Source organism: Erythrolamprus reginae, chromosome 4 (assembly GCF_031021105.1).
Source record: "Erythrolamprus reginae isolate rEryReg1 chromosome 4, rEryReg1.hap1, whole genome shotgun sequence".
Lineage (NCBI taxonomy): Eukaryota > Metazoa > Chordata > Lepidosauria > Squamata > Dipsadidae > Erythrolamprus > Erythrolamprus reginae.
Genome location: NC_091953.1, coordinates 60113965 through 60138852, shown reverse-complemented (window position 1 = coordinate 60138852; position 24888 = coordinate 60113965). Strand labels below are relative to the sequence as shown.

Sequence of the window (24888 nt, the reverse complement as noted above, 5' to 3'; positions counted from 1 at the left end):
CTACTTCAGAACCTGGTCACAGAACGAATTAAGTTTGTAAGTAGAGGTACCACTGTACTTCTATCCTCTTTGAGCTAAGCCAGTGATCTTCAACCTAGGGTCCGCGGAAGGGGGGAGGCAATGTCAGCACAGGGGCCCTGCAAAGATTTGAAGAAATGTTATGATTTAAACCTTGATTTAAGTCTTGGGAGTCCGTGGCCATGATGTGTGGCCACGAAAGGTATTTAAAGGAGGTGTAGTTGAAGAAAAAGGTCGAGAACCACAGTGTTAAGCAGTTGCTCCCAAATGAGTGAGGATAAGGACTGCAATATCTAATCATTACAACTGAGCATCTTTACAAAAAGCTGTGGTGGTGAACTTAATTCCCAGCCCCAAAAGAAGGATGTTTATAGTGTATCTTCAGGCAATGGTCAACGTTTGAAAACATCCTAACAGTACATGGAAAACGTGTTAATGGTTTATTTTATTTTATTTATTTCTCATTACGTTAAGAACTAGATAAGTAACTTAAATGCAGCCTTAAGCTTCCATAAAATATGGCCTACACAGGCTATACAAAACGCCTTTCCCACTCATCTACAAAAAACCCTTGGAGACTCCAATTATTGCGCCTATGCCAGGGGTCTCCTGGCAACTTTAAAACTTGTGGACTTCAACTCACAGAATTCCTCTGCCAGCTTTGCTTTGTTTTGCTGGTCGAGGAATTCTGGAAGCTGAAGTCCACAAGTCTTAAAAGTTGCCAAGGTTGGAGACCCCCGGCCTATGCCACGAAAGTGAAGGAAGTTCTCAGCGCGGGGCGCAGCAGACCAACACTAATAATAATAATAATAATAATAATAATAATAATAATAATAATAATAATAATAATAATAATAATAATAATAATAATAATAATTTATTAGATTTGTATGCCGCCCCTCTCCGAAGACTCTTCTAAACTCTTCTCAAAACTGGAGAACCGAGAAAGAAGCGGAGAAGCAAAGCGGGCAGTGCCCTCACCGAAAATGGTCGTCTTGGTTGTCCTCACCACACGTTTCCCGATAGGTCACCTGTTGAAGTGGGAGAGTCGAAAGGGATTTGATTGGCTCGGGACAGGCTGCGCCGTGACACCCATTGGACCTCAGGGGCCATGGGGGGGATTAATTTGGGAAGGGCTACGACGCTAAGCCGCTTTTTTCCCCCCTTCCTCCCTCAGCTGGGCGCAAGCCGATCGCAGATGTTGCCGCCCACTGACTCCTCCCCTCCCCTCGGCATGGAGGATCGGGGGGGCGGCTTGGAAGAGAAGCCGGAAGGAGGCGAGCAAGGCGAGGAAGCGGCGGCAGTGGCACCGCCGGCGGCAAAAACCGGAGAAGACGCTGAGGCACCGCCGGCCGCCGTTGTCCAGAAGGAGCCCGAAAGCGACGAAAAGGCGGCGGAGCCCGAGGAGGACGCGGTGCTGGAGCACGACTCGGACTGGACCTTCATCGACATGGAGACGGTCTCGCTGCACGACCTGCCCCACGCGCTGATCGCCTGCAACCTGCCGCTGGGCGTCTTCTTCGCCGAGGGCCCCTGCAGGGTGGGTGAACCGACGGGAGAGGCGAGCGGGTGGGTGGGTGGGAGCCCGTGTGTGTGCGCGTGCGTGGAGAAGCTGGCTAGCTTTCCGAGTGGGGCGGGTGGTCGTGTGTACCCGCGCGTGTTTAAATAAGCGTGTCCGCCCGCGAGAGAATCGACAGATCAGGCTAGGATCGTGGCCTCGAGAGAGACGGACCGAAAGGCAGGCCTGACCGTCGTCCCAGGAAAGCCATTTGCGGTTGTTAGTTGGTCCCAACAGGAGGTGAACATCTGGATGCCTGCTGCGGTGGACCAGGAACACCAATAGCAATAGCATTTAGACTTATATACTGCTTTACAGCCCGCTGTGGACCAGGAACACCAATAGCAATAGCATTTAGACTTATATACTGCTTTACAGCCCACTGTGCACCAGGAACACCAATAGCAATAGCATTTAGACTTATATACTGCTTTACAGCCCGCTGTGGACCAGGAACACCAATAGCAATAGCATTTAGACTTATATACCGCTTTACAGCCCACTGTGCACCAGGAACACCAATAGCAATAGCATTTAGACTTATATACTGCTTTACAGCCCATTCTAAGTAGTTTATATAGTCAGTATATCACCCCCAGCAATCTGGGTCCTCATTTTACCCACCTCGGAAGGATGGAAGGCTGAGCCAACCTTGAGCCTCGTGAGATTTGAACTGGTGAACTACAGTCAGCAGAAGCTTCTTCCCTCTAACCACTGCACCACCGAGGCTCATAAGGGGTTAATGACTGAAAGGGTCTTTTCCATGGTTGTGGATATTCTCTACGGGACCAGTTCATGCCCTTTGAAAAAAAAAAGAAGTGTGCCAAGGACCCCCGAAATCCTCACTTGAACATTTTTATTAAGGCAACAGTTTTGGTTAATGTAGATGTCAGCTGCTCCATTCTGCGTGGACAAGTTGCACCCAGGAACCTCTTAAAATGATTTGAGTTGGTCACGGGAAAAATAAGATTGCACAGAATGCTTTGGCAGCATCTGAAAGAGATCGTTGAGCTTTCTGATCTTGGCATTCCTTCTTGGATGAAATGAATATGATGTCATCTTTTAAATATATATATATATTAAAAATTCAGCTAGTTTAGATTCTAGTAGGTGCATTACGTTGCATTGGAAAGAACCATATTGGTTCCCACCTCATTAAGAATTGGAGATGCATTTGATGGCCACAATATCCTACATTGCTGCTTTACTGACAGTGCTTCAGTGGAGGGCAAGTACAGTGGAGCAGTTATTTGCCAAATAAATATGTTTATGTTATTCGTTGTGAAAAAAATAGATTAAAACGTTTTGGACACTGTTGCCATTGGAAATGATATGCCCCTTCCACTTGCTAAGTCTTTAATTATCAGTCCAAAGCTACTCATGATCATATGCCCTCATGATATACCAGTGTTGGTTAACCTTTTCGTTACCGAGTGCCAAAACAGGAGCTTGCATGCCAATGGAGGAGCACCAGAAACCAGAAGAACAATTTATTGTCATACATGTGCACCCCGAGAAAGTAAGCTTCTGTTTCTGGTCTTTTGGTGTTGGACATGCATGTGTGTGCGAAGACCAGCTGGCCGGCATGCATGTGTGCCCCGGAAACTGGAAGCATGCACGCCAGGGAGCTGCTGTTCAAGTTTCTTGCGCCCCCGCATATGCAAAGACCAGCTGGAACCCGGAAAAGCAACAGGCAGTGACTGGCGTGCCCGAACTGATGGCTCTACGTATCACTTCAGGCACGCTTGCCATAAGTTCGCCATCACTGTGATGTACAAAAAAAAAGAGAGAGGCTACTTTAGTGTTGCTTTAACCATTTAATCAACTTTTATTTGTCAATTCATGTTCTCTGGCTTTTGCTGAAGAAGCACACTAGCTTCTATACAGCTTTTTGTGCCCTGTAGCACTACTGTCTGTCCGGCTCCCAGATTAATATCTGAGAAATTTTCCATCTAATTTGGCAAGCCACTTTTATTGTACAGTGGCTCATGAATATTTTAGGAAATTACCTTTCATGCCTGTGTCCTTTTGGTAGAATAGAAAATAAGACACACTACCTCCCCCTGGAATATTTATTTATTTATTTATTCGTTTGTCCAATACACAAATACATAGGAAGAAAAATAGACATGTGGTAATATATAAAAGGGTAAAAGTTAACTTAGAGGAGAGGATATATGAAAGGAAGAGAATACAGTGATCCCCCGAGTTTCGCGATCTCGATCTTTGTGAAATGCTATATCGCGATTTTTCCACCCGATGACGTCACTCCCTTCCTTTCTCATCTTTCTCTCTCTCTTTCTCTATCTTGCTTCTTACTCTCTCACACTCTCTTCCTCCCTCTCTCATCTCTTTCTTTCCTTCTCTCTCTTTCTCTATCTCTCCCCCTCTTGCTCTCGAGCGGCAAGCGAGCAGCCGGCCGGGCGGGTGAACGGGCAAGCGAGCAGCCGGGCGGGCGGGTGAACGGGCAAGTGGCAAGCGATCTTGGGGTTTCCCCTTTGCCTGGGCGGCGGGAAGACCCAGGGAAGGTTCCTTCGGCTGCCCAACAGCTGATCTGCTCCGCAGCGCGGCAGCAGCGAGGAGCCGAAGATGGGGTTTCCCCGTTGCCTGGGCAACGGGGAAACCCCATCTTCGGCTCCTCGCTGCTGCCGCGCTGCGGAGCAGATCAGCTGTTGGGCGGCCGAAGGAACCTTCCCTGGGTCTTCCCCGCTGCCCACATGCAAACTCCACCATCTGCACATGTGCGGCCATGGAAAAAGGGGCGCGCATGCGCAGATGGTGTTTTTACTTCCGCACCACTACATCCCGAAAAATCGATTATCGCGAGGGGTCTTGGAACGGAACCCTCGCGATAATCGGGGGATCACTGTATATATGATAGGTGAAAGAAAGGAAAGACAATTGGACGGGACGAAAGGCACACTAGTGCACTTATGTACGCCAGGAGTTTAGCTGAACAGAATAGCTCCAGTCCTCAGGTACATTACTTAAGGAAATTAGAATGGGACAGTCATCGACTCCCCTCACATTACAATTAAAAGGCCCATTGCTTTCGATATTTTTGTGGTTGCAGAACCCTAAAATTAAGCAGCAAATTAGAGGTGGCCTTGAATCCATATGAATCAAAGACTTTTTGTTCACCTTAAAAACTGTGTAACCATGCACTTAGAATACAAAGATCAGTAAAGATAAAAATGTTGATGGGGGAGGCATCAATTTCATGCACGTTCCTGGCTTCTAGCATGCCACTTCATGCTTCTTACCACTGAGATTGTTCTGAAGAGATTTTTCTAAATCAGTATTTTAGTTTCAATATAATTACTTTGAAACAGCTCACTCGATGGCTTAGAACAGTGTTTCCCAAGCGTGGCAACTTAAAGCTATTTGGACTTCAACTCCCAGAATTCTCCAGTCAGCGAATGCTGGCTGGGGAATTCTGGGAGTTGAAGTCCAAATAGCTTCAAGTTGCCAAGGTTGGGAAACACTGGCTTAGAAGACTAAGGTTTTAAGAAATTACCTAAAATTTACTCTGAGCCAATAAACATTTTTATACTCTTTAAGTAGGATTTAAAAGACTATTTAAAAAACTTGGAAACCTTAAATGCCACAGTGCAGAAATGCTGTTTGTTAATACAGTAATACCATGCTGTTCCAGACTTAAAATGAAATCATGCCTGGTTCTACCACAAGAGGGGGAAATAACACCACTTGGTTGATAAATTGTCTTCCAAAGAAATTGATTTAAGAACCCAGTTTTTATAAACCCTGGAAGTTTAGTAGAATATTTACTTTATTTGAAATTTATTTTTCAGGAATTTCTGTGATTACATTTACATATACATTCATCCATGGGTGGGTGGGTGCCATCCATCCATCCATACATGTGCATGCCATATAAAGTGGTTTATACCACTGTAATCTAAAGGTTTTCTGTTCTAGAAGCAACAATTGAAAAAAGAATCCAAGAGAGGTGAAAATGAAAGTGGTATGGGTAGTTTTTAGAGCTTCGGTGTTGTGGTTATATGATCACCAGAGGAACTGTAAAAAAATATGGGAAGAAGTAGTGATGGAATACAGCATGCGTGTCAAACTCACAGTGTCGTGTTGCCGTTACATTACCTTTTTTATTGATTTATTTATTTAATTAATTAATTGGATTTATATGCTGCCCCACTCCGAGGACTTGGGGCGGCTCACAGCATGCACAGAAAAACAGGAAACAATAATAACAATCCAATTATACCTTAAAAAAAAATCTTAAAATTCTAATTAAAAACTATCAATATCATTCATTCAGCAGTCAAACTAAGCATTCATCGGTCAGGGGGGAAGGTCTAAGGAACCCCAGGCCTGGCGCAAAGATGAGTTTTTAAACTTTTTCGGAAGGCGAGGGTGGGGCAGTACGAAACTCTGGGGGGAGCTGATTCCAGAGGGCCGGGCCCCCCACAGAGAAGGCTCTTCCCCTAGGTCTTGCCAGCCGACATTGTTTGGTCAATGGGACCCTAAAGAGACCAACTCTGTGGGACCTCACCGGTCACTGGGATTCGTGCTGCAGAAGACGGTCTCAGAGATAATCTGGTCCTATGCCATGTAGGGCTTTATAGTCATAACCAATACTTTGAATTGTGTCCGGAAACAAATTAGTAGCCAGTGCAGTCTGCGGAGTGATGGTGAGATATGGGCATTTCTTGGAAGGCCCAAGACTGCCCGCACGGCTGCATTTTGGGCGAGCTGAAGTTTCCGAACACTCTTCAAGAGTAGCCCCATGTAGAGAGCATTGCAGTAGTCAAACCTCGAGGTGAACATTTTACTATGTTCTCCCCTTCCTGGAGCTGGGGTGGGTTTGGCCTGCGCATGATGCATCCAGACCATGGGCCGCCATTTTGATACCCCTGGAATACTACATGAGAAGGAGGAGAGAAATGATGGCGCTTCAGGATGCTTGTGAGCAGAGGCAGTGGCAATTTGAGAATCATCGGGTATGTTTTATAATGATGTCTTCAGGGGTAGCAGATATGGCACAGGAGATCCAGCATCATGTTCACTAGAATACCTTGTGTTGTGGCTAATGCCATGTTTAGACAGACTGCCCCCACTTGGAACTATGAGCTACCATCCTAAGCAGCCATTTGACTTGAGGAACTGTATTATAAATTTTGAGAGGAATTGTGTTCCATTTATTTGTCACGGAATGAAAGATGGTTTGGAACAGCCCAGGTTTGAGAATTTTGTAGGTTATTTGTTGCAAAACCAGTTGGGCTGCCATAGTCAAGAGATTTTAAAGAAGGATTGGAAGGGAAATTGGAATGGTCATTCCTCAGGCGAGGGAACAGTCATTCATGGAAACATAGAAACATGGAAGACTGACGGCAGAAAAAGACCTCATGGTCCATCTAATCTGCCCTTATACTATTTCCTGTATTTTATCTTACAATGGATATATGTTTATCCCAGGCATGTTTAAATTCAGTTACTGTGGATTTACCAACCATGTCTGCTGGAAGTTTGTTCCAAGGATCTACTATTCTTTCAGTGAAATAATATTTTTTCACGTTGTTTTTTATCTTTCCCCCAACTAACTTCAGATTGTGTCCCTTTGTTCTTGTGTTCACTTTCCTATTAAAAACACTTCTCTCCTGAACCTTGTTTAACCCTTTAACATATTTAAATGTTTTGATCATGTCCCCCCTTTTCCTTCTGTCCTCCAGACTATACAGATTGAGTTCATTAAGTCTTTCCTGATACGTTTTATGCTTAAGACCTTCCACTATTCTTGTAGCCCGTCTTTGGACCCGTTCAATTTTCTCAATATCTTTTTGTAGGTGAGGTCTCCAGAACTGAACACAGTATTCCAAATGTGGTCTCACCAGCACTCTATATAGCGGGATCACAATCTCCCTCTTCCTGCTTGTTATACCTCTAGCTATGCAGCCAAGCATCCTACTTGCTTTTCCTACTACCCGACCACACTGCTCACCCATTTTGAGACTGTCGGAAGGACTATATGCTTTCTGCTAGAGGGGAATTACATGTTCTCTTTAAACTCATGGAAAGCAGAGTAAGAGTTGAGAGAAGAAATATGAAGGTGGGTGTGTCAGGTGAGATGGACTGGTACAGTGGATGCTGACTGACTGTTAGAAGTAGCCACCAAGAGATTGTACTAAGGTCTATGAGTTTGGGCCCTTTGTCTGACCACTCACTTGTGTCCTTGTAATCTGGTGATTAGCTTTCTCCCCATCTGTCCTACATAGCCACAGGAGTAATCTATGCAGGGTCTCCGGTAGATTATGTTAAAAGTATCTCCCACCTTCAAGCAATCTTAAAGATCATTTGAAGGTGGGAGATACTTCTAATGTAATCTATTGGATCCCCTACATCAGGAGTTCCCAAACTTGGCAACCTTAAAACTTGTGGACTTCAACTCTCACAATTCTCTAGCCAGCATAGCTAGCTGGAGAATTCTGGGTGTTGAAGTCCACAACTCTTAAAGTTACCAAGTTTGAAGACCCCTGCCCTACATAGATTACCCCTGTGACTATGTAGGACAAATGGGGAGGAACTAACCACCAGATTGCAATAACACAAGCAGGCAGTCAGGCAAGGAGACTGAAACTCATTGGTAGCCTCACACTACAATGAGCAAGGACATACATTCAATTTTGAAGCTAGTAGGATTGTTGGACAAGCAGGCACAAAAACAGTCAGGGACCCGATTGAAGCCTGGGAAATGGGCCCCTTGTATGCTGATTTACCACCAGCTTATCAAGTAACTTAAGAAGTGAGAGTTTGGCAGCAAAAAGGAAACAATAGCCAACTCTCAACACCCCAGTCATCATCAAAAAAGCCACACACAACAGGCACCCTATAAATACCACACAGAGAATAGTTGAAAGCATACACACTGCTAGAGAGAAGTTCGCTGAAGATGGGGCTCATGCTAGAGTCCAAAATCTCAGAAGACTAAACCTCTGGTCCCAATAACCAACCTGATTGGATCCTGCATATGATGCCTCTTTTTTGGGAGCACCATTACTTACTGATTGGTTTCTAGATTCAATTAAAGATGCTAGTCCAATTCAACTGAATTCTGTTGATTCAATAACACATCTTATAGGTGCTGTCCCAGGGAAAGTTGGCCAAAGGGACTCTTGGAAATAAGTCGCCTTAGTGAACTGGTACCATTTATCCTCAGAGACAAATATGGCCTCATCCCTATTGACATTTCAGAAGGAAATAGTTAAGATCTAGCTCTTCAGTGGAATAATGGGTGTTTCAGCTGTGGAGGAGAATGAGTCTGCCCATTGTTGGCATTTACCGTATTTTTCGCTCTATAAGACGCACCTGCTGATAAGACGCACCTAGATTTTAGAGGTTCGGGGGGGTGCTGGAAAGCCCCCCAGGCCAGCTGCGATCTTTTAAAACAGCCGCGCCGCTTCTCAGCTGACTCCTGAAGCGCGGAAGTTCGCTTTTGGCTTCAGGAGTCAGCTGGGAAGCGGCGCGGCTGTTTTAAAAGATCGCAGCCGGCCTGGGGGGCTTTCCAGCACCCCCCCTGAACCCCCAACTCGGAACCGCGTTCAGACGATTCTCCCCCCTGTCCCTGTCCCCGCGCCTACCGCGCACCGCTCACCTTCCCGGGCAGCCTGACACGCCGGATCGCTCGCTCCCTCGCGCGTCCCACCTGCCGCCAAGCCCCGCCCGCCGCCAGGCTCCTTCCATCCACTCGGCCCGGGCGGCCACTTTCCCGGGACGCAGGCGGAGCTGCTGCTCCAGTTCGCTGCCAGTACTGTAGTATCCAGCTTGCACGCATTAATCGCTTTTACATTGTTTCCTATGGGAAACAATGTTTCGACATACGAGCTTTTCGACTCACGAGCCTCCTTCCGGCACCAATTAAATTCGTATGTCGAGGTTCTACTGTATATCGCCGCCCCCCCTCTGCTCCAGCGCCTCCCCCCCCTCCCTGCCTGCATCTTCGCTCCATAAGACGGGGCTGATTTTTCATCCTACTTTGGGAGGAAAAAAACTGCGTCTTATGGAGCGAAAAATACGGTATTTCATTTATTTCAAATGTTTAAAAATAGTTTTTGACAAATGTTTTGGGGAATATTTTTAAATAATAATTAAAATAATAATATGGGAATATTACAGAGAAATGGTGAATGTAAAGTAGAACTATGTTCACTTGAAATATGTTATTTAAAATCTTTCCTTCCTTTGTAACTTTTCCTTTTAAATTAATGGGTCTGCCCCAGGTTCCTCTTCTCTTTTATTTTTATTTAAATTTTGTTATATAGAGGCTAAAGGGATAATTGAGGAAGTCTGATGAAATTCTCCCAAGTATCATTAACATACTTTGGATTCTTGTTTTTGCTTAAGGAAACAAGTTATTTTTAGCTTTGCATTTTTTATGGTTCTAAGTTTCCATTTGAAGTTATAACAAGATTGTTCCACTTATTTCTTTGTACCAACTAGTCTCCATTCCTTGAAGTATCAGATAACATGATACAAGATCAATAGGTAGATAGTGGGCACATTGAAGCACTGTTCCCTAGGGAGACATTCCTTTAATTGTACTTAATAAAATAAATGACATAGAATAACACTTTGTTATTATTCTAATGGCAGTGCTATACATAAAATAATGAGATTATGAGTACTTTTTTTTCTGAAATGGCAAATAAGAAAAAAAATAAAAAATAAAAGTAATAATATTACTGAAAGTTTCGAGGCAGAAATGATAACAGAAAAGTTAATGAATGCATATCAAACTATTTTAATAACATTAATTTTATATTAAATTGTATATAGAACTAATTTAATTCCAGCTAGAAGGGCGGGGTGTAAATGTTGCAATCATACTTGCTTCAAATCACTTTTCAAAGTCTTGTGTAATAATTTGGACAGTAGCTTTTAGCAATATCTGGAAATGAAACAGACAACCCGGGTTAAAGTTCCACATATGCACCCAGTGAGAAATTTCAGAGCTTTTTATATTATATCAGAGTTTTCTGGATCAATAGTATGCTCCAGAAAAATAATTGCTACTAGGGTTTTAAAATTTACACAGTGTGGCAGCAGAGATCCAGAAGATTTATATATAAAGCAAAGCAGAATTTAACTCTGGATATATCAACAAACATGTATAGAGGCATGGCAAGATAAAACTCTGTTCCTATAGAACTAAAGAAATAAACCAGAATTAGATCTCCTTTAGCAGATTTCCAACTTAGTGTTAAAATACTTTCTTAAAGGACCCAGAAGAAACAATTGGCTATTAAATATATATATATTTAATACAGTGGTACCTCTACCTACGAATGCCTCTACTTAAGAACTTTTCTAGATAAGAACTGGGTGTTCAAGATTTTTTTGCCTCTTCTCAAGAACCATTTTCCACTTACAAACCCGAGCCTCTGAAACTGGAACCGGAAAAGGCAGGGAGAAGCCTCCGTGGGGTCTCTCTAGGAATCTCCTGGGAGGATACAGGCGCCCCACCCTCCCTGTGGTTTCCCCAATCACACACATTATTTGCTTTTACGTTGATTCCTATGTGAAAAATTGCTTCTTCTTACAAATTTTTCTGTTTAAGAACCTGGTCACAGAACGAATTCAGTTTGTAAATGGAGGTACCACTGTAATTGAATTACCGTATATACTCGAGTATAAGCCGAGTTTTTCAGCCCCAAAAATGGGCTGAAAAACCCGACCTCGGCTTATACTCGGGTCACCACAAGAGGGCGCTGGATCACCACAAGAGGGTGCACCGCAGGAGCCTGTCAGACATTGCTGGCTTGGGCGGGTGTGGGAAAGGGCAAAGTGCGGCGGCAAAGGGCGCTCCAACCGAAGCGGCTGTGGCAAGAGTGGGGCAGTTGCCTCCTCCCCAGCTCTAGCAAAGACGCCAGCCCTTTGCCTTTGCTCTTAGAGCTGGAGCTTCAGTCTTCTTGCAGGTGCCTTCCCTTCCCTGGCTCCAGCAAAGGCGCCAGCCAACTACTCCGATGGCGTGCGAGGGGGGAAAAGGTGATGGTGAGGTCGGGGGGTGGATTCCTGCTTCACGAGTCCCCCCCCCCACCTTGCCGGCTTCCCCTCGCCTTTTTCCCCTCGCACGCCATCGGGGCAGTCGCGGGGAAGAAGAGAGAGAGGGTGCAGCCCCACTCGGAACCGCGGCTGGCGGCGGCGGAGGAAGGCTCTCTTTCGCCCAGCGCTGCTTTGGAAGGCGCGACGGGAAAGCGCTCCGGCGTTGTCCGGGCTTCTCCCGCCACGCGCAGCCCAGCAGCGGCGGAGGAAGGCGAATGCGGTTTGGAAGCTGGGAGGGGGGCGGAAGCTTGCCACCAGGCTCGGCTGGGGGGGGCTTGGCTTCTACGTGGGGGGGGGGCGGCGGCCGGGTCCCGCCGCTGACGCGCCCCTCTGACGCACCAGACCTCTTGTCTGCCCGGCCCGAGGCACGAAATCGCTGCTTATGCCAGGCGGCATTGCTTGTGTTCCAGGCGAGCCGCCCGGCATAAACAGCGGTTTCGTGCCTCGGGCCGGGCAGACAAGAGGTCTGGCGCTCCCACGGGGAAGCCGCCAAACGCCGTCAGAGGGGCGCGTCAGCGGCGGGAGCCGGACCCGGCCGCCGCCGCCCCCCCCCCCCCACGTAGAAGCCAAGCCCCCCCCAGCCGAGCCTGGTGGCAAGCTCGCCCCCAACTCCCGGAGATCGAGCATACGAAGAGGCATCTCTCACCTTCTGCCGCGGCGGACGAAGGCGAATGCGGCTTGGAAGCTCTTCTGCCCCCCCCTCCCAGCTTCCAAGCCGCATTCGCCTTCCTCCGCCGCGGCAGAAGATGCCTCTTCGTGCGCTCGATCTCCGGGGGTTGGGGGCGAGCTTGCCACCAGGCTCGGCTGGGGGGGGCTTGGCTTCTACGTGGGGGGGGGGGGGCGGCGGCCGGGTCCCGCCGCTGACGCGCCCCTCTGACGCGCCAGACCTCTTGTCTGCCCGGCCCGAGGCACGAAATCGCTGCTTATGCCAGGCGCCATTGCTTGTGTTCCAGGCGAGCCGCCTGGCATAAGCAGCGATTTCGTGCCTCGGGCCGGGCAGACAAGAGGTCTGGCGCTCCCACGGGGAAAAGACGGCGGCTTAAGCCCTTCCCTGTGCTCCGGAAGCCGCTGACGCGCCCCTCTGACGGCATTGAAAAGGCGCGATGCCGGAGAAGCGAGCAATCCGGGAATCCAGGACAGTTTTGCGCGAAAACGGCAGCAGGGAAAAATCAGCCGGGCTAACGGCCGCGGCTCAAAAAAGGTTGGGAAACACTGAGATAGAGAGAAAGTGAGAAAGAGAGAGTGAGAGAAAGAGGGGGAGAGAAAGAGAAAGAGGGAGAGAGAGAGTGAGAGATGCTCAGTGACCCTTTCTTGCTTTCTTGCTTGCTCTTTTTCTTTCTCTCTTTTACCTTCCCTTCCTCTATTTCTTCTTTTCTTTCTCCTTCCCACCTTCTTCCCTCCCTCCCTCCCTTCACTCATTCCTCTCTTACTCTCCCCTTTCATAGGTTTTCTTGCTTCCTTCCTCTGTTCCTGTCCCTTCCCCCTTTCTTTCTTTCTTTCTTTCTTTCTTTCTTTCTCTTTTTCTTTCTCTCTTTTACCTTCCCTTCCTCTATTTCTTCTTTTCTTTCTCCTTCCCACCTTCTTCCCTCCCTTCACTTATTCCTCTCTTACTCTCCCCTTTCATAAGTTTCCTTGCTTCCTTCCTCTGTTCCTGTCCCTTCCCCCTTTCTTTCTTTCTTTCTTTCTTTCTTTCTTTCTTTCTCTTTTTCTTTCTCTCTTTTACCTTTCCTTCCTCTATTTCTTCTTCTCTTTCTCCTTCCCACCTTCTTCCCTCCCTCCCTCCCTTCACTCATTCCTCTCTTACTCTCCCCTTTCATAAGTTTCCTTGCTTCCTTCCTCTGTTCCTGTCCCTTCCCTCTTTCCTTCCTTCCTTCCCACCCTCTGTCCATTCATTCACCCATTCATCTCTTGATCGCTTAAAGCTAGTTTACTGGTTTTCTTTAAAATAAATATTCTAAAACATGTCTCAATTAATGTAATTTTATTGGTTTCTATTTTTATAAGTTACCAGTAGCCACTGCATTTTCTAACCTCAGCTTATACTCGGGTCAATAAGTTTTCACAGTTTTTGTGGCAAAAATTGGTGCCTCGGCTTATACTCGGGTCGGCTTATACTCGAGTATATACGGTATTTCTTTCAAACAATTCTTTGTTTGCATAGGAGAAATCAGGGATCAGCTAAAGCAAAACAATTCAAATTCATCTTCCCCCAGCCTCAGAAAAAGAGGAAAGAGAACATGCAAAGTTATCAACCCAGCAACTCATGCAAAGTTCATTCCTACTTATATGCGCAATATTACATTACAATGATAAAAATGCAGACATTTGTCAGTAGAAGACAGAATTGAACAAGAACCATTTCTCTGACAGCAATGCACTACTTGTTTTTGTTGTTTGTATTGCAGTTGTACATTAAATAGAAGTAAATAGAAATCAACTGTAAACATAGGATTTGTAGCTATGATAGTATGAGAAGAAAGCTTTACAGCCTAGGAATGGATACAGGATCACTTGAAGCACTTATGACATAACTTGGTACTGACTCTGGTAGCAATGGTGCAAGCCTGAAAATTTGATCTGTATGTTGTAATTAAGAAACTATTTATAGATTTGGGTGTTTGTTTTAAATAGCTACCTGTTGCATTTCTATGGGAAAATATAGGGCAGAGTTTGAAAAAATAGCAAACTAGATAAACCTGTAATCCTTCAAAATTAAAATTAGACAAAGATTTAAGTACTGTATTTAAATAATGATTCTCTGCATCATGATGCTATCTTCTTAAGAATCTAATTTTAAGACACTGCAGTATGTTTGGAGTATAAATATTTTGTTATTGGATGTTCTAGTCGGTTGGCATTATTTTTAATTATTTGTGTCTATCATTTGTAAATTCAAAAGAATAAACTAATTTTTGTAGAGAAATTATCTTTGTCTTTTAAATTGATTTCTATCTAGTTAGAAAAATGGCAGCAAACTCTTTTATTTCTAGCTTCTTAACATTTGTAATTAAAGGGACCTAAAATAAAATGTTTCTTAAAAGTGGTCCTAGCGATTATATTTTGCATTTTCTATAAAAGAAGGAGAGATATGAATGGATACTTTAAACAAGATATACAGTATACATCTGGATAAAGAACCAAAGTAAAAGAAATATAAGAATGTAACTTATTGGATGAATAATTGTTCTTCCATTGTAAGCGGGGAAGAATTAATAAAATAACTGAGAGTAAGACTCTGAATTCCTTTATGTTACTGAAGCCATTTGCAGAACATGCAACAAAGATATTAGTTACACAGCCCACAGTAATTACACTGCATTGAACCTGTAGAACAGTGATGGTGAACCTTTTAGAGACCTAAGTACCCAAACTGCAACCCCAAACCCTCTTATTTATTGTAAGGTATCAACACAGCAATTTAACCTGAATAATGAGATTTTACTACCTAAAAGAATGATAAACAAGATGTTCTAAGAAAAATGTGGTTGATGCACTTTTATGCCTTCATTTTTTTCCTGCTTTTTAAATATTATGTTTAGCAACAATAAAAAAACTTTTGTGATATTTCTCTTTCCCTCCCTCCCTCTCTTCTCCCCTCTTTCTTTCTCTTTTCCTACCTCTCTCTTTCTCTCCCTCTGTTTTTCCCTCCCTCCCTTTCTCTCTTTCCCTCCTTCCCTCTTTCCCCCATGGAAGAAACACAATGGAGTTGGGCTGGGGCAGGAGTAGGCAAAGTTGGCTCTTCTATGACATGTGGACTTCAACTCCCAAAATTCCTGTGCCAATCATGCTAACTCAGGAAATCTGGGAGTTGAAGTCCACAAGTCATAGAAGAGCCAACTTTGCCTATCCCTGGGCTGGGGCAATGGTGTGTGTGCCCACAGAGAAGGCTTTAAGTGCCACAGGTTAACCACTACTGCTATAGAACAATATCTGTCTATCCCAAATCTTTGGAAAGGCTCGATAGGTGGACAAAAATGCCAAATGCAATCTAAACATCTGATTGTGCAACCAACCCAAATAGTAATAACAGGTTTCTGTACTTCAAGCTTACTCTATGTTAGTGCTGGCATAAAAACCTTTTATGTTAACAATAAATGGACTTGTGCAAGTAATATAAAAATATTCACACAAATATCACTAAGGGAAGCTAAATCCAAAATAAATATATTAGAACAGCAAGAACTTATTAGAAATTTAAAACAAACGAAACAAAAATACTTTGAAACAGCTAACAAACCAGGTAGATGGCTTGCACAGAAAATTTAAAAAATGAGAAGCGAAAAATTAATTTATCAATTAGAGGATAAAGATGGGACAATACAACACATGGAACAACAGAAAAAGGAAATAATACAAGATTATTACAACAACCTATATAAAGAAGAACCAATCGAAATGGTAAAATGTACTAAATACATACAAGAAAATAATACCATACAAATTGAAGAACTCGATAAACAAATTTTAAATGAAAAAATTACCTTACAAGAGATTCAATTAGCGTTAAAAAAACAAAAAAACAATAAAACCCCAGGGCCGGATGGACTCCCGGGGGAATTTTATAAAGGAAATAAAGACCTATTTGAACCCATATTACTGGAGACATACGATGAAATATTAGAACAAGCCAAAATTCCAGAATCCTGGAGAGAATCATACATAACGATGATACCAAAGGAGGGGTTAGACAAACAGAAAATAAAAAACTACAGACCAATTTCTCTGCTTAACGCGGATTATAAGATCTTTATGGTAATCTTAGCAGACAGAATAAAAGAAATATTAAATAAAACCATCAACACAGACCAAAATGGTTTTCTACCCTCCAGACAAATTTTCAACTGCACCAGGACAGTTTTAGACGTCTTAGAATATGGTGAAGCCCATCCAGGAAAGCAAATAGCTCTTGTCTTCCTGGATGCCCAGAAGGCATTTGATAATGTTAATTGGCAATACAGTGATCCCTCGGGTTTCGCGAGGGTTCCGTTCCAAGACCCCTCGCGAAACTCGATTTTTCGCGATATAGCGGTGCGGAAGTAAAAACACCATCTGCGCATGCGCACCCTTTTTTTCATGGCCGCACATGCGCAGATGGTGGAGTTTGCGTGTGGGCGGCAGGGAAGACCCAGGGAAGGTTCCTTCGGCCGCCCAACAGCTGATCTGCTCTGCAGCGCGGCAGCAGCGAGGAGCCGAAGATGGGGTTTCCCCGTTGCCCAGGCAATGGGGAAACCCCATCTTCGGCTCCTCGCTGCTGCCGCGCTGCGGAGCAGATCAGCTGTTGGGCGGCCAAAGGAACCTTCCCTGGGTCTTCCCGCCGCCCAGGCAAAGGGGAAACCCCAAGATCGCTTGCCGCTTGCCCGTTCACCCACCCGCCCGGCTGCTCGCTTGCCCGTTCAGCCACCCGGCCGCTCCGCTTGCCCGTTCACCCGCCCGCCCGGCCGCTCCGGTTGCCCGTTCGCCCGCCCGCCCGGCTGCTCGCTTGCCCGTTCACCCGCCCGCCCGGCCGCTTCGCTTGCCTGTTCGCCCGGCCACCCGGCCGCTCCGCTTGCCAGTTTGCCCGGCCGCCCGGCCGCTCCGCTTGCCCGTTTGCCCGCCCGCCCAGCCGCTCCGCTTGCCTGTTCGCCCGCCCGCCCGGCCGCTCCGCTTGCCCGTTCACCCGCCCACCCGGCCACTCCGCTTGCCCGTTCACCCCGCCCGCCTGGCTGCTCGCTTGCCGCTCAAGAGCAAGAGGGGGAGAGATAGAGAAAGAGAGAGAAGGAAAGAAAGAGATGAGAGAGGGAGGAAGAGCGTGTGAGAGAGGAAGAAGCAAGATAGAGAAAGAGAGAGAGAGAAAGAAAGATGAGAAAGGAAGGGAGTGACGTCATCGGGTGGAAAAATCGTGATATAGCGTTTCGCAAAGATCGAGATCGCAAAACTCGGGGGATCACTGTACTTAAATGAGTTAATTAGAGAATTAAAATTAGGTAACAGATTTGAAAACATTATCAAAAATATATATACCACCCAAAAGGCCAGAGCAATAATAAACGGAGACACTACAAAACCATTTTTGATAGAAAAAGGAGTCCGCCAAGGCTGCCCAATGTCACCCTTATTATTTATACTGACACAGGAACTACTACTAAATAAAATAAGAAATAATAAAAATATACAAGGAATTAAAATTAAAAAAGAAGAATATAAATTACAGGCATACGCAGACGACATGGTGTTCTTCTTAGAAGAACCAACCAGCTCTGGCCCAGAGTTAATCAAAGAAATTGAAAATTTTGGGGAATTTGCAGGTCTAAAAATAAATAAACAGAAATCAATGTTAATGACAAAAAACATGAGTATACGACAAATTAGGAAATTAGAAGAAACTACTAAACTCCAAACTACAAAAAAAATGAAGTACTTAGGATTAATATTAACAAACAAAACAATTACACTTAAAAAAGACAATTATGACAAATTATTGCAAGATACCAAAAAAAATTTAGAGAAATGGAAAGACCTACAAATATCAATGTTAGGCAGAATATCTGTAATAAAAATGGATATTCTTCCCAAATTTTTATATCTTTTTCAGACAGCTCCAATTAACTTGGAACCAAACTTTTTTAAAGAAATCAATAAAATAATCTCCAAATTCATCTGGCAAAACAAAAGTCCAAGAATAAAATATGTGTATCTCCAAGATAATAGAATTAGAGGAGGCCTGGGGCTCCCGGATCTAAAATTATGCTATAAAGCGGCAAGCCTAATTTGGATAAAAGAGTGGATTAACTTAAAAAATAAGAGAATACTTGTATTAGAAGGCCATGACTTACAAACAGGCTGGCATGCGCATTTATGGAAAGATAAATTGCAAAAACAAACTATATTTGACAGGCACTTGATCCGTAAATCACTACTAAAAACCTGGTACGAAATTAAAAATAAACACTACGACAAAATTCCAAGATGGCTTTCCACTATGGAAGCCATCATCTACCCAAATTTGATCGACATAGCCAAAACCATCCAGTACACAGACATATTACACCCAAACGGGGAACTCAAATCTAGACAAGAACTGGAAAGATTAAATCATAAAATGGATTGGTGGACATACACCCAAATAGAATCCAGATTTAAAAAAGACAGTCAAACACCCGGTATTCAAAAATCCATGAACCCATTAGATAAGATTCTGATAGGAAATGAAAACAAACAAATAAGCAGAATATACCAAATACTTTTGGAACAGGAAAGAATAAAAGATACGACCAAAACACCAATGATAGCGTGGGGGAAAAATCTGCAACACGCGATCCATATTGCCGACTGGGAAAGAACATGGACCACAATATCCAAAATAACCCTTTCGGCAGCATATAAGGAAAACTATTACAAATTGTTTTACAGATGGTACCTCCCACCGGCGAGATTAGCAAAGATCCACCCAACATTACCAGACTCGTGTTGGAAGTGTAAAAAGGAAAGAGGTACATTTTTCCATATGTGGTGGTCCTGCCCCATGATACAAAAAATTTGGACAATAACTCATACTTGGCTCACAGAGATTACGAAAGAGGAAATAGAACTCACACCGGAAGCTATGCTTTTAGGAGTTTGGAGAAAACATTATTCAAAACAAACAATGCTCCTCACAACACATATAAACACCGCCACGAGAATTGCGATAGCTCAACTCTGGAAAAGTGATCAGATACCAACGGAAGATTTAATTATAGATAAGATATATGCCTGTGTGGAGATGGACGAACTCACGAATTCAATTAAGGGAAATAAAATAATAGAATCAAAAAGAACATGGCAAAAATGGCATGAATGGGTTCAAAAGAGAACATAAAAGCAACATAATATGAAACAACAGTACAATTGAAACGACTTACAGTTACCATGTAAAATTAATGAACGTAATAGATTTTAGAATTTAAAAATATGAAATACAATGTATATAATGAAATGAAACCGGTCAAAACTTACTGTCAGAATGTTAATTGAGAACATGTATAATCTGTAATTCAAAATAATATGTGATGGGAATGATATAAGAAAAATTAATAAAGAGATTTTCAACAAAAATATTCACAAAATGTATGTATGTATGTATGTATGTATGTATGTATGTATGTATGTATGTATTTATTTATTTATTTATTTATTTATTCAATTTTTATGCCGCCCTTCTCCTTAGACTCAGGGCGGCTTACAACACGTTAGCAATAGCGCTTCTTAACAGAGTCAGCATATTGCCCCCACAATCCGAGTCCTCATTTTACCCACCTCGGAAGGATGGAAGGCTGAGTCAACCTTGAGCCGGTGATGAGATTTGAACCCCTGACCTACAGATCTACAGTCAGCTTCAGTGGCCTGCAGTACAGCACTCTACCTGCTGTAGAGTGTTCACAAGTGTTCTTTATATGGCTTTTGAAAATTGTATTCAAAATACAATATTTTTGCTTATACTGGTTAGGGCCAACATGAACAATGTTTGTATAATAACAAGAGGAGCTATCTTCTCAGTTGGGTAGTAGCCCTTGAAATCTATTGTTTGTTACATTAACTGTTCATTGTATACTATAAACAGAATTACTATTTTAATATGCATGTATTATTTTGGGGTATTATAAAATGTGAGATATAATAAAAATGAATAGATTTAAAAGATAAAGCTTCTGTAAAACTTAATTCATCTCCTGTTGACTCTACGGATATATCCATGTATTTTTCTTGGCAACAGTGCAAAAGTGATCTCCCCTCTTGCCCTCCCCTTTTATTGAGAATCAAGGGATCGAATCAAGATCACAGAGGGATAAAATTCGCATCATGTGATGCCTTGGTAAAGCCACACTTGGAATACTGCATTCAGTTTTGGTTGCCAGGATGTAAAAAAAGATGTGGAGACTCTAGAAAGAATGTAGAGAAAAGCAACAAAAATGATTAGAGGACAGGAGACTAAAACATATGGTTGCAGGAACTGGTTATGTCTAGTTAATGAAAAGAAGGACCAGGGGAAACATGATAGCAATGTTCCAATATCTCAGGGGTTGCCACAAAGAAGAGGGTGTCAAACTACTCTCCAAAGCACCTAAGAGCAGGACAAGAAGCAATGGACGGAAACTAATCAAGGAGAGAATCATCTTTGAACTAAGGAGAAATTTCCTAACAGAACAATTAATCTGTGGAACAACTTGCTCCAAAAGTTGTGAATGCTCCAGCGCTGGAAGTTTTTAAGAAAATGTTGGATAATCATTTGTCCAAGATCCCTTCCAACTCTGCTATTCTATTCTATTCTATTCTATTCTAAAGTAATCTAATCTAATCTAATTGTGCTTGACTCGCAATTACATCATAGCCACAGTCATGTGATCATCATTGGTGACCTTTTCTGCCAGATTCCCATAAACAAAAGGCAGTGGAGAAACTAGAAAGGAAAGTCATTACAGTTACAGAGCCGCCCCGAGTCTTCGGAGGGGGCGGCATTCAAGTCTAATATTATTATTATTATTATTATTATTATTATTATTATTATTATTATATTACAGAAATTGGGCATGGGTAGTCTAATGAAGAACAAGGGAGACATGATATCAATGTTTCAATATTTGAGGGGCTGCCACAGAGAGGAGGGGGTCAAGCTCTTTTCCAAAGTCTCTGATGGAAACAACAAGGAGATATCCAACCTAGAAATAAGGAGAAATTTTCTGACAGTGTGAACAATCAATCATTGGAACAGTTTGCCTTCAGACATCGTGGGAGTTTCATCATTGGAGGCTTTCAAGTGACTGGACTGCCATCTGCCAGAAATGGGATAGGGTCTCCTGCTTGGGTAGAGGCAGGGATGGGCTGCTGCCCAGATGGGGTGGGGGGGGGACGCAGTGGGGTAGCGAAAATAGAGCTCCATCCCAGAGCACCCAATTTGCACTGAAAGATGTTGAAAGAAAATGCAGGGCGTCCTGCATAAGCCACGCCCACAGTGTGGTAGTAAAAATTGTGGTAGCCCTTCACTGGGTAGAGGTTGGACTAGATGACCTACAGTGTCCCTTCCAACTCTATTATTCTGTTGTTCTGTTATTCTGTTAGCCATGTGCACAGACACATATCCTTTCTTAATTAGGATCGCCTGGTCTTTAATTCAAGTGCTACTCTAGTATAATCCTCTTTTTTAAAAATTATTTATTTATTGTATTTATATGCCGCTCATTCCAAAATGGACTCGGAGCAGCTAATAATTTGAGTTTGACTAGGTGTCAGGATGCTACTAACTGTTGAAATAATTAGTAATGTGAATAAATGTTTAGTAGTCCGTCCCCCCCATTATTTATAAGGTTAGTCTATTTTAATAAATATTGGTACATATGAAAGGTCTGGTGATATTTATGCTGGTCACTTTGTAACGGGCATACAACTATAAGCTAGATGTCCTTTTACAGTCTAATGTTTTAAAACTGTTACAGAGGATTATGGAAGCCAAATAAACTAATGCATGTTTTTATATCAAGGGTGTAAAAATATCATCATATTCTCGGTAGCTAGCTAAAAACTGCAGATGAGGAAGAAAAGAAAATGATCTTTCTATGATTTCTGTTCACCTATAACTAAAAGCTTAGTATGTAAAGAAAGTTACAAGAGAAAAATTATTCATATATTTGTTAGATTTATATTACATTTTTGCTCAGAAGTTCCGGAATAGAATTCTTTCCGTAGTAACAAAGCTTTGAGGCAGGGGTGGATTCCTTCCGTTTGGACCAGATTGCCTGAACTGTTAGTGATCCACTAGTGATGTGACAATGGCACCTTGGATCTGGTTCACTTGGTGCTGGTCCGGGGGCACCACATTTTGGGGGGAGGATTTTTGGTGATTTTTTTTATTCTGCTGCTTGTAAGAGGGCCCTCCCACCCACCCCCTGGGTTTAAACTGACCTTTATTCCTTCACCCGAAGCACAGCTGATCAGCTCCTCAGCTGTGTTTGGCCAATTCCAACTACTGAGAATGCACGGAAGCAGCAGTGGGCTATGAGCCGGTATGTTAATTTGCACTCACCGCTGCGGCTCGTAGGTTCTTGCGGGACCAACGTGATTTTGCTGCTGCACCTGTGGAGGTAGCAAAACCACGCATGGAGCCGCAGGTAAAACCTCGCCGAAACATGGGCGCAATTTTGCTACCTCTACAGGTGCAGCAGCAAAATCGCGCTGGTCCCGCAAGAACTTACGAGCGGCGGTAGCGAGCGCAATTTAGCGTTCTGGCTTGTAACCCATTGCTGAATAGAAGCCAAATTGCACAAGGAAATGTGTGCGCGAGCGGAGTGTAGAGGCACATGCGCAAAAATTCACAATGCGAACCAGTGGCAAAGGTAAGTGCCTTGAGGTACTTGGGTTAAGAGATAAAGACTGGCTCAAAATTAGTCATCCAGCTTCCATGTTGCATGTTGCTTGAACCTGAGTCTTCCTGGTGTCAGTCCAGTACCTGAACCACTGTTTTACGTTGGCTTTCCTTTTATTTTTTCAGGCATAAACAACGATAGCTACATACATCCTCTCATGTGAAACCAATTCTTAGAGCCATTATGTGCCACCTGGAGGGTTGTTAGTCTTTCATAGCTAGTCCAGAGTGAAACTAAATGCAGAGGCAGGCAAGCTGCAATCCTGTAACACCTGATTGTATTGTGTCACAGAAATTTAGCAATTTATGTGTTTCTTCAGTACAACTTCTAGCTTTTTGTTATTGTTCCTATTTTTTACTGGGAGAGGTGAGTTTACGATTAACTTCTCATGAAAGCCTTCTATTCTCATTACTTCCTGGAAAAAATGGGCTGAAGAGTGGTATCAAAGCATCAGTATATGATCTCCTTTGGCCTTGGAGTCTATTTGGAATTTCCAGCCTTTATATATTACTCACCCTTCACAAAGGCTTAAGAAATAGGGAAGTTTTTTCTGTTCAGGCAAAGTGTAATGGTTTGAAGCAAGTTATTTGTACACAATGGTTTATGAAACTAGTTTGTTTCAGCTAATCTGATTAAAATGGTAAACTGATTTATCTTTATAAACAAAAGCAGAGGAGAGAATGTCCAAGCCACGCTGATTCTCATTCTCAAGCCAGAAAAGTGCATTTTGTTTTCCAGTTATTGTTGAATTTCTATGCCAATCATTCCTCATCCTCAAACTGCCAAGGGGTTAACAAGATCTGAAGTATCCCAGGCTGCCCATCCCTGCATTTAAACAATAGATTTACATTACATTTAAATGCAGGTGTGGTGTTAGTGAACCAATGGTGCCTTAAGTGATCCTTCTATGTAGAAACAATATGCCAGAGGTGTGTTTATTGTTTTAAAAATGTGTTTGTAATTGCTAGCCATGTGATCATGAAGTAGACATTTGCTTTTTTCAGTACATTGTTTGCATCAATTGAGAGTATGAAATTGAGAGGCATTACTAATAGTCACACATGCCCTAGTCATCTTCTGTTTAGATTACTCTAATGGGCTCTGTGTAGGGTTACTAAACGCCCTTTGCAAATTGCAAAATACAGTATTGACCCAGGAAATGAGGAATATGTTCCAATTTCCCCAACAATGATTGTGCATCTGCAGGAATTGCATTGACTGCCGGTCAGCTGCTAGTTGCAATTCAGGGTGCTAACTAAATATCAATATGTAAAAAGAAAAAACATACATTACCACAAAAATTCGCAATGAATAATGGAAAGAGTAGTTCTTATGATGGGAATAATGCAGTCTCTGATCAAAACTTTGGAGAATTTCTAATTAGAATTACAACTGGTGTATACTTTGAATGGTCTTCAAGGAAATGGTTTTTCCATAGAAAGAGCAATTTGTATGAGAAGATTTCCAAGATGTCTGGAAACTGGAATATATTGTAAAGCACATACGGAAAGTGATTTGCCATTCTATTGTTATCAGGAAACAGAGACTTTCCATAGTATTGTGCCATTCAGATGACTCATTTAAAAAGGCTGTTCACAAGTTATTGGCCAACTTTCCAATTTATTATAATTTTCCAGCAATCCATTCCTGGGTACAGTTTGCCATGCTTAAGTTTTTCCTCAAACAGAAAAGTTTTTATGAGTGTAAAGGAAAGCATAATCAGGTTTGATTATTAATTAACCTAGGAAAATTATGTGGAGCTATTTTTAAGAGATGGAAAGCTTCTGGGGCTGTTTTTTTTAAATGTCTGAAGTTATGGATCTATTACTATACTTCTAGAGCTCAAATTTAGTGTAGTGGTTA

At 43.0% G+C, this 24888-nt stretch overlaps 1 protein-coding gene across 2 annotated transcripts in view; it reads left to right on the top strand.

The window, feature by feature from the left end:
* The first annotated feature begins 1185 nt into the window (after positions 1-1185).
* RCAN1 (regulator of calcineurin 1) overlaps positions 1186-24888 on the top strand; it is a 41697-nt gene continuing 17994 nt past the window's right edge. For both annotated transcript variants that reach the window (XR_011558996.1, XM_070750383.1), the window contains exon 1: positions 1186-1558. Coding sequence is in view for 1 of the 2 variants with exons in the window: in XM_070750383.1 (XP_070606484.1) it covers positions 1217-1558 (342 nt within the window). In the remaining variant the exon portion in view is untranslated. The remainder of the gene's footprint in view (positions 1559-24888) is intronic.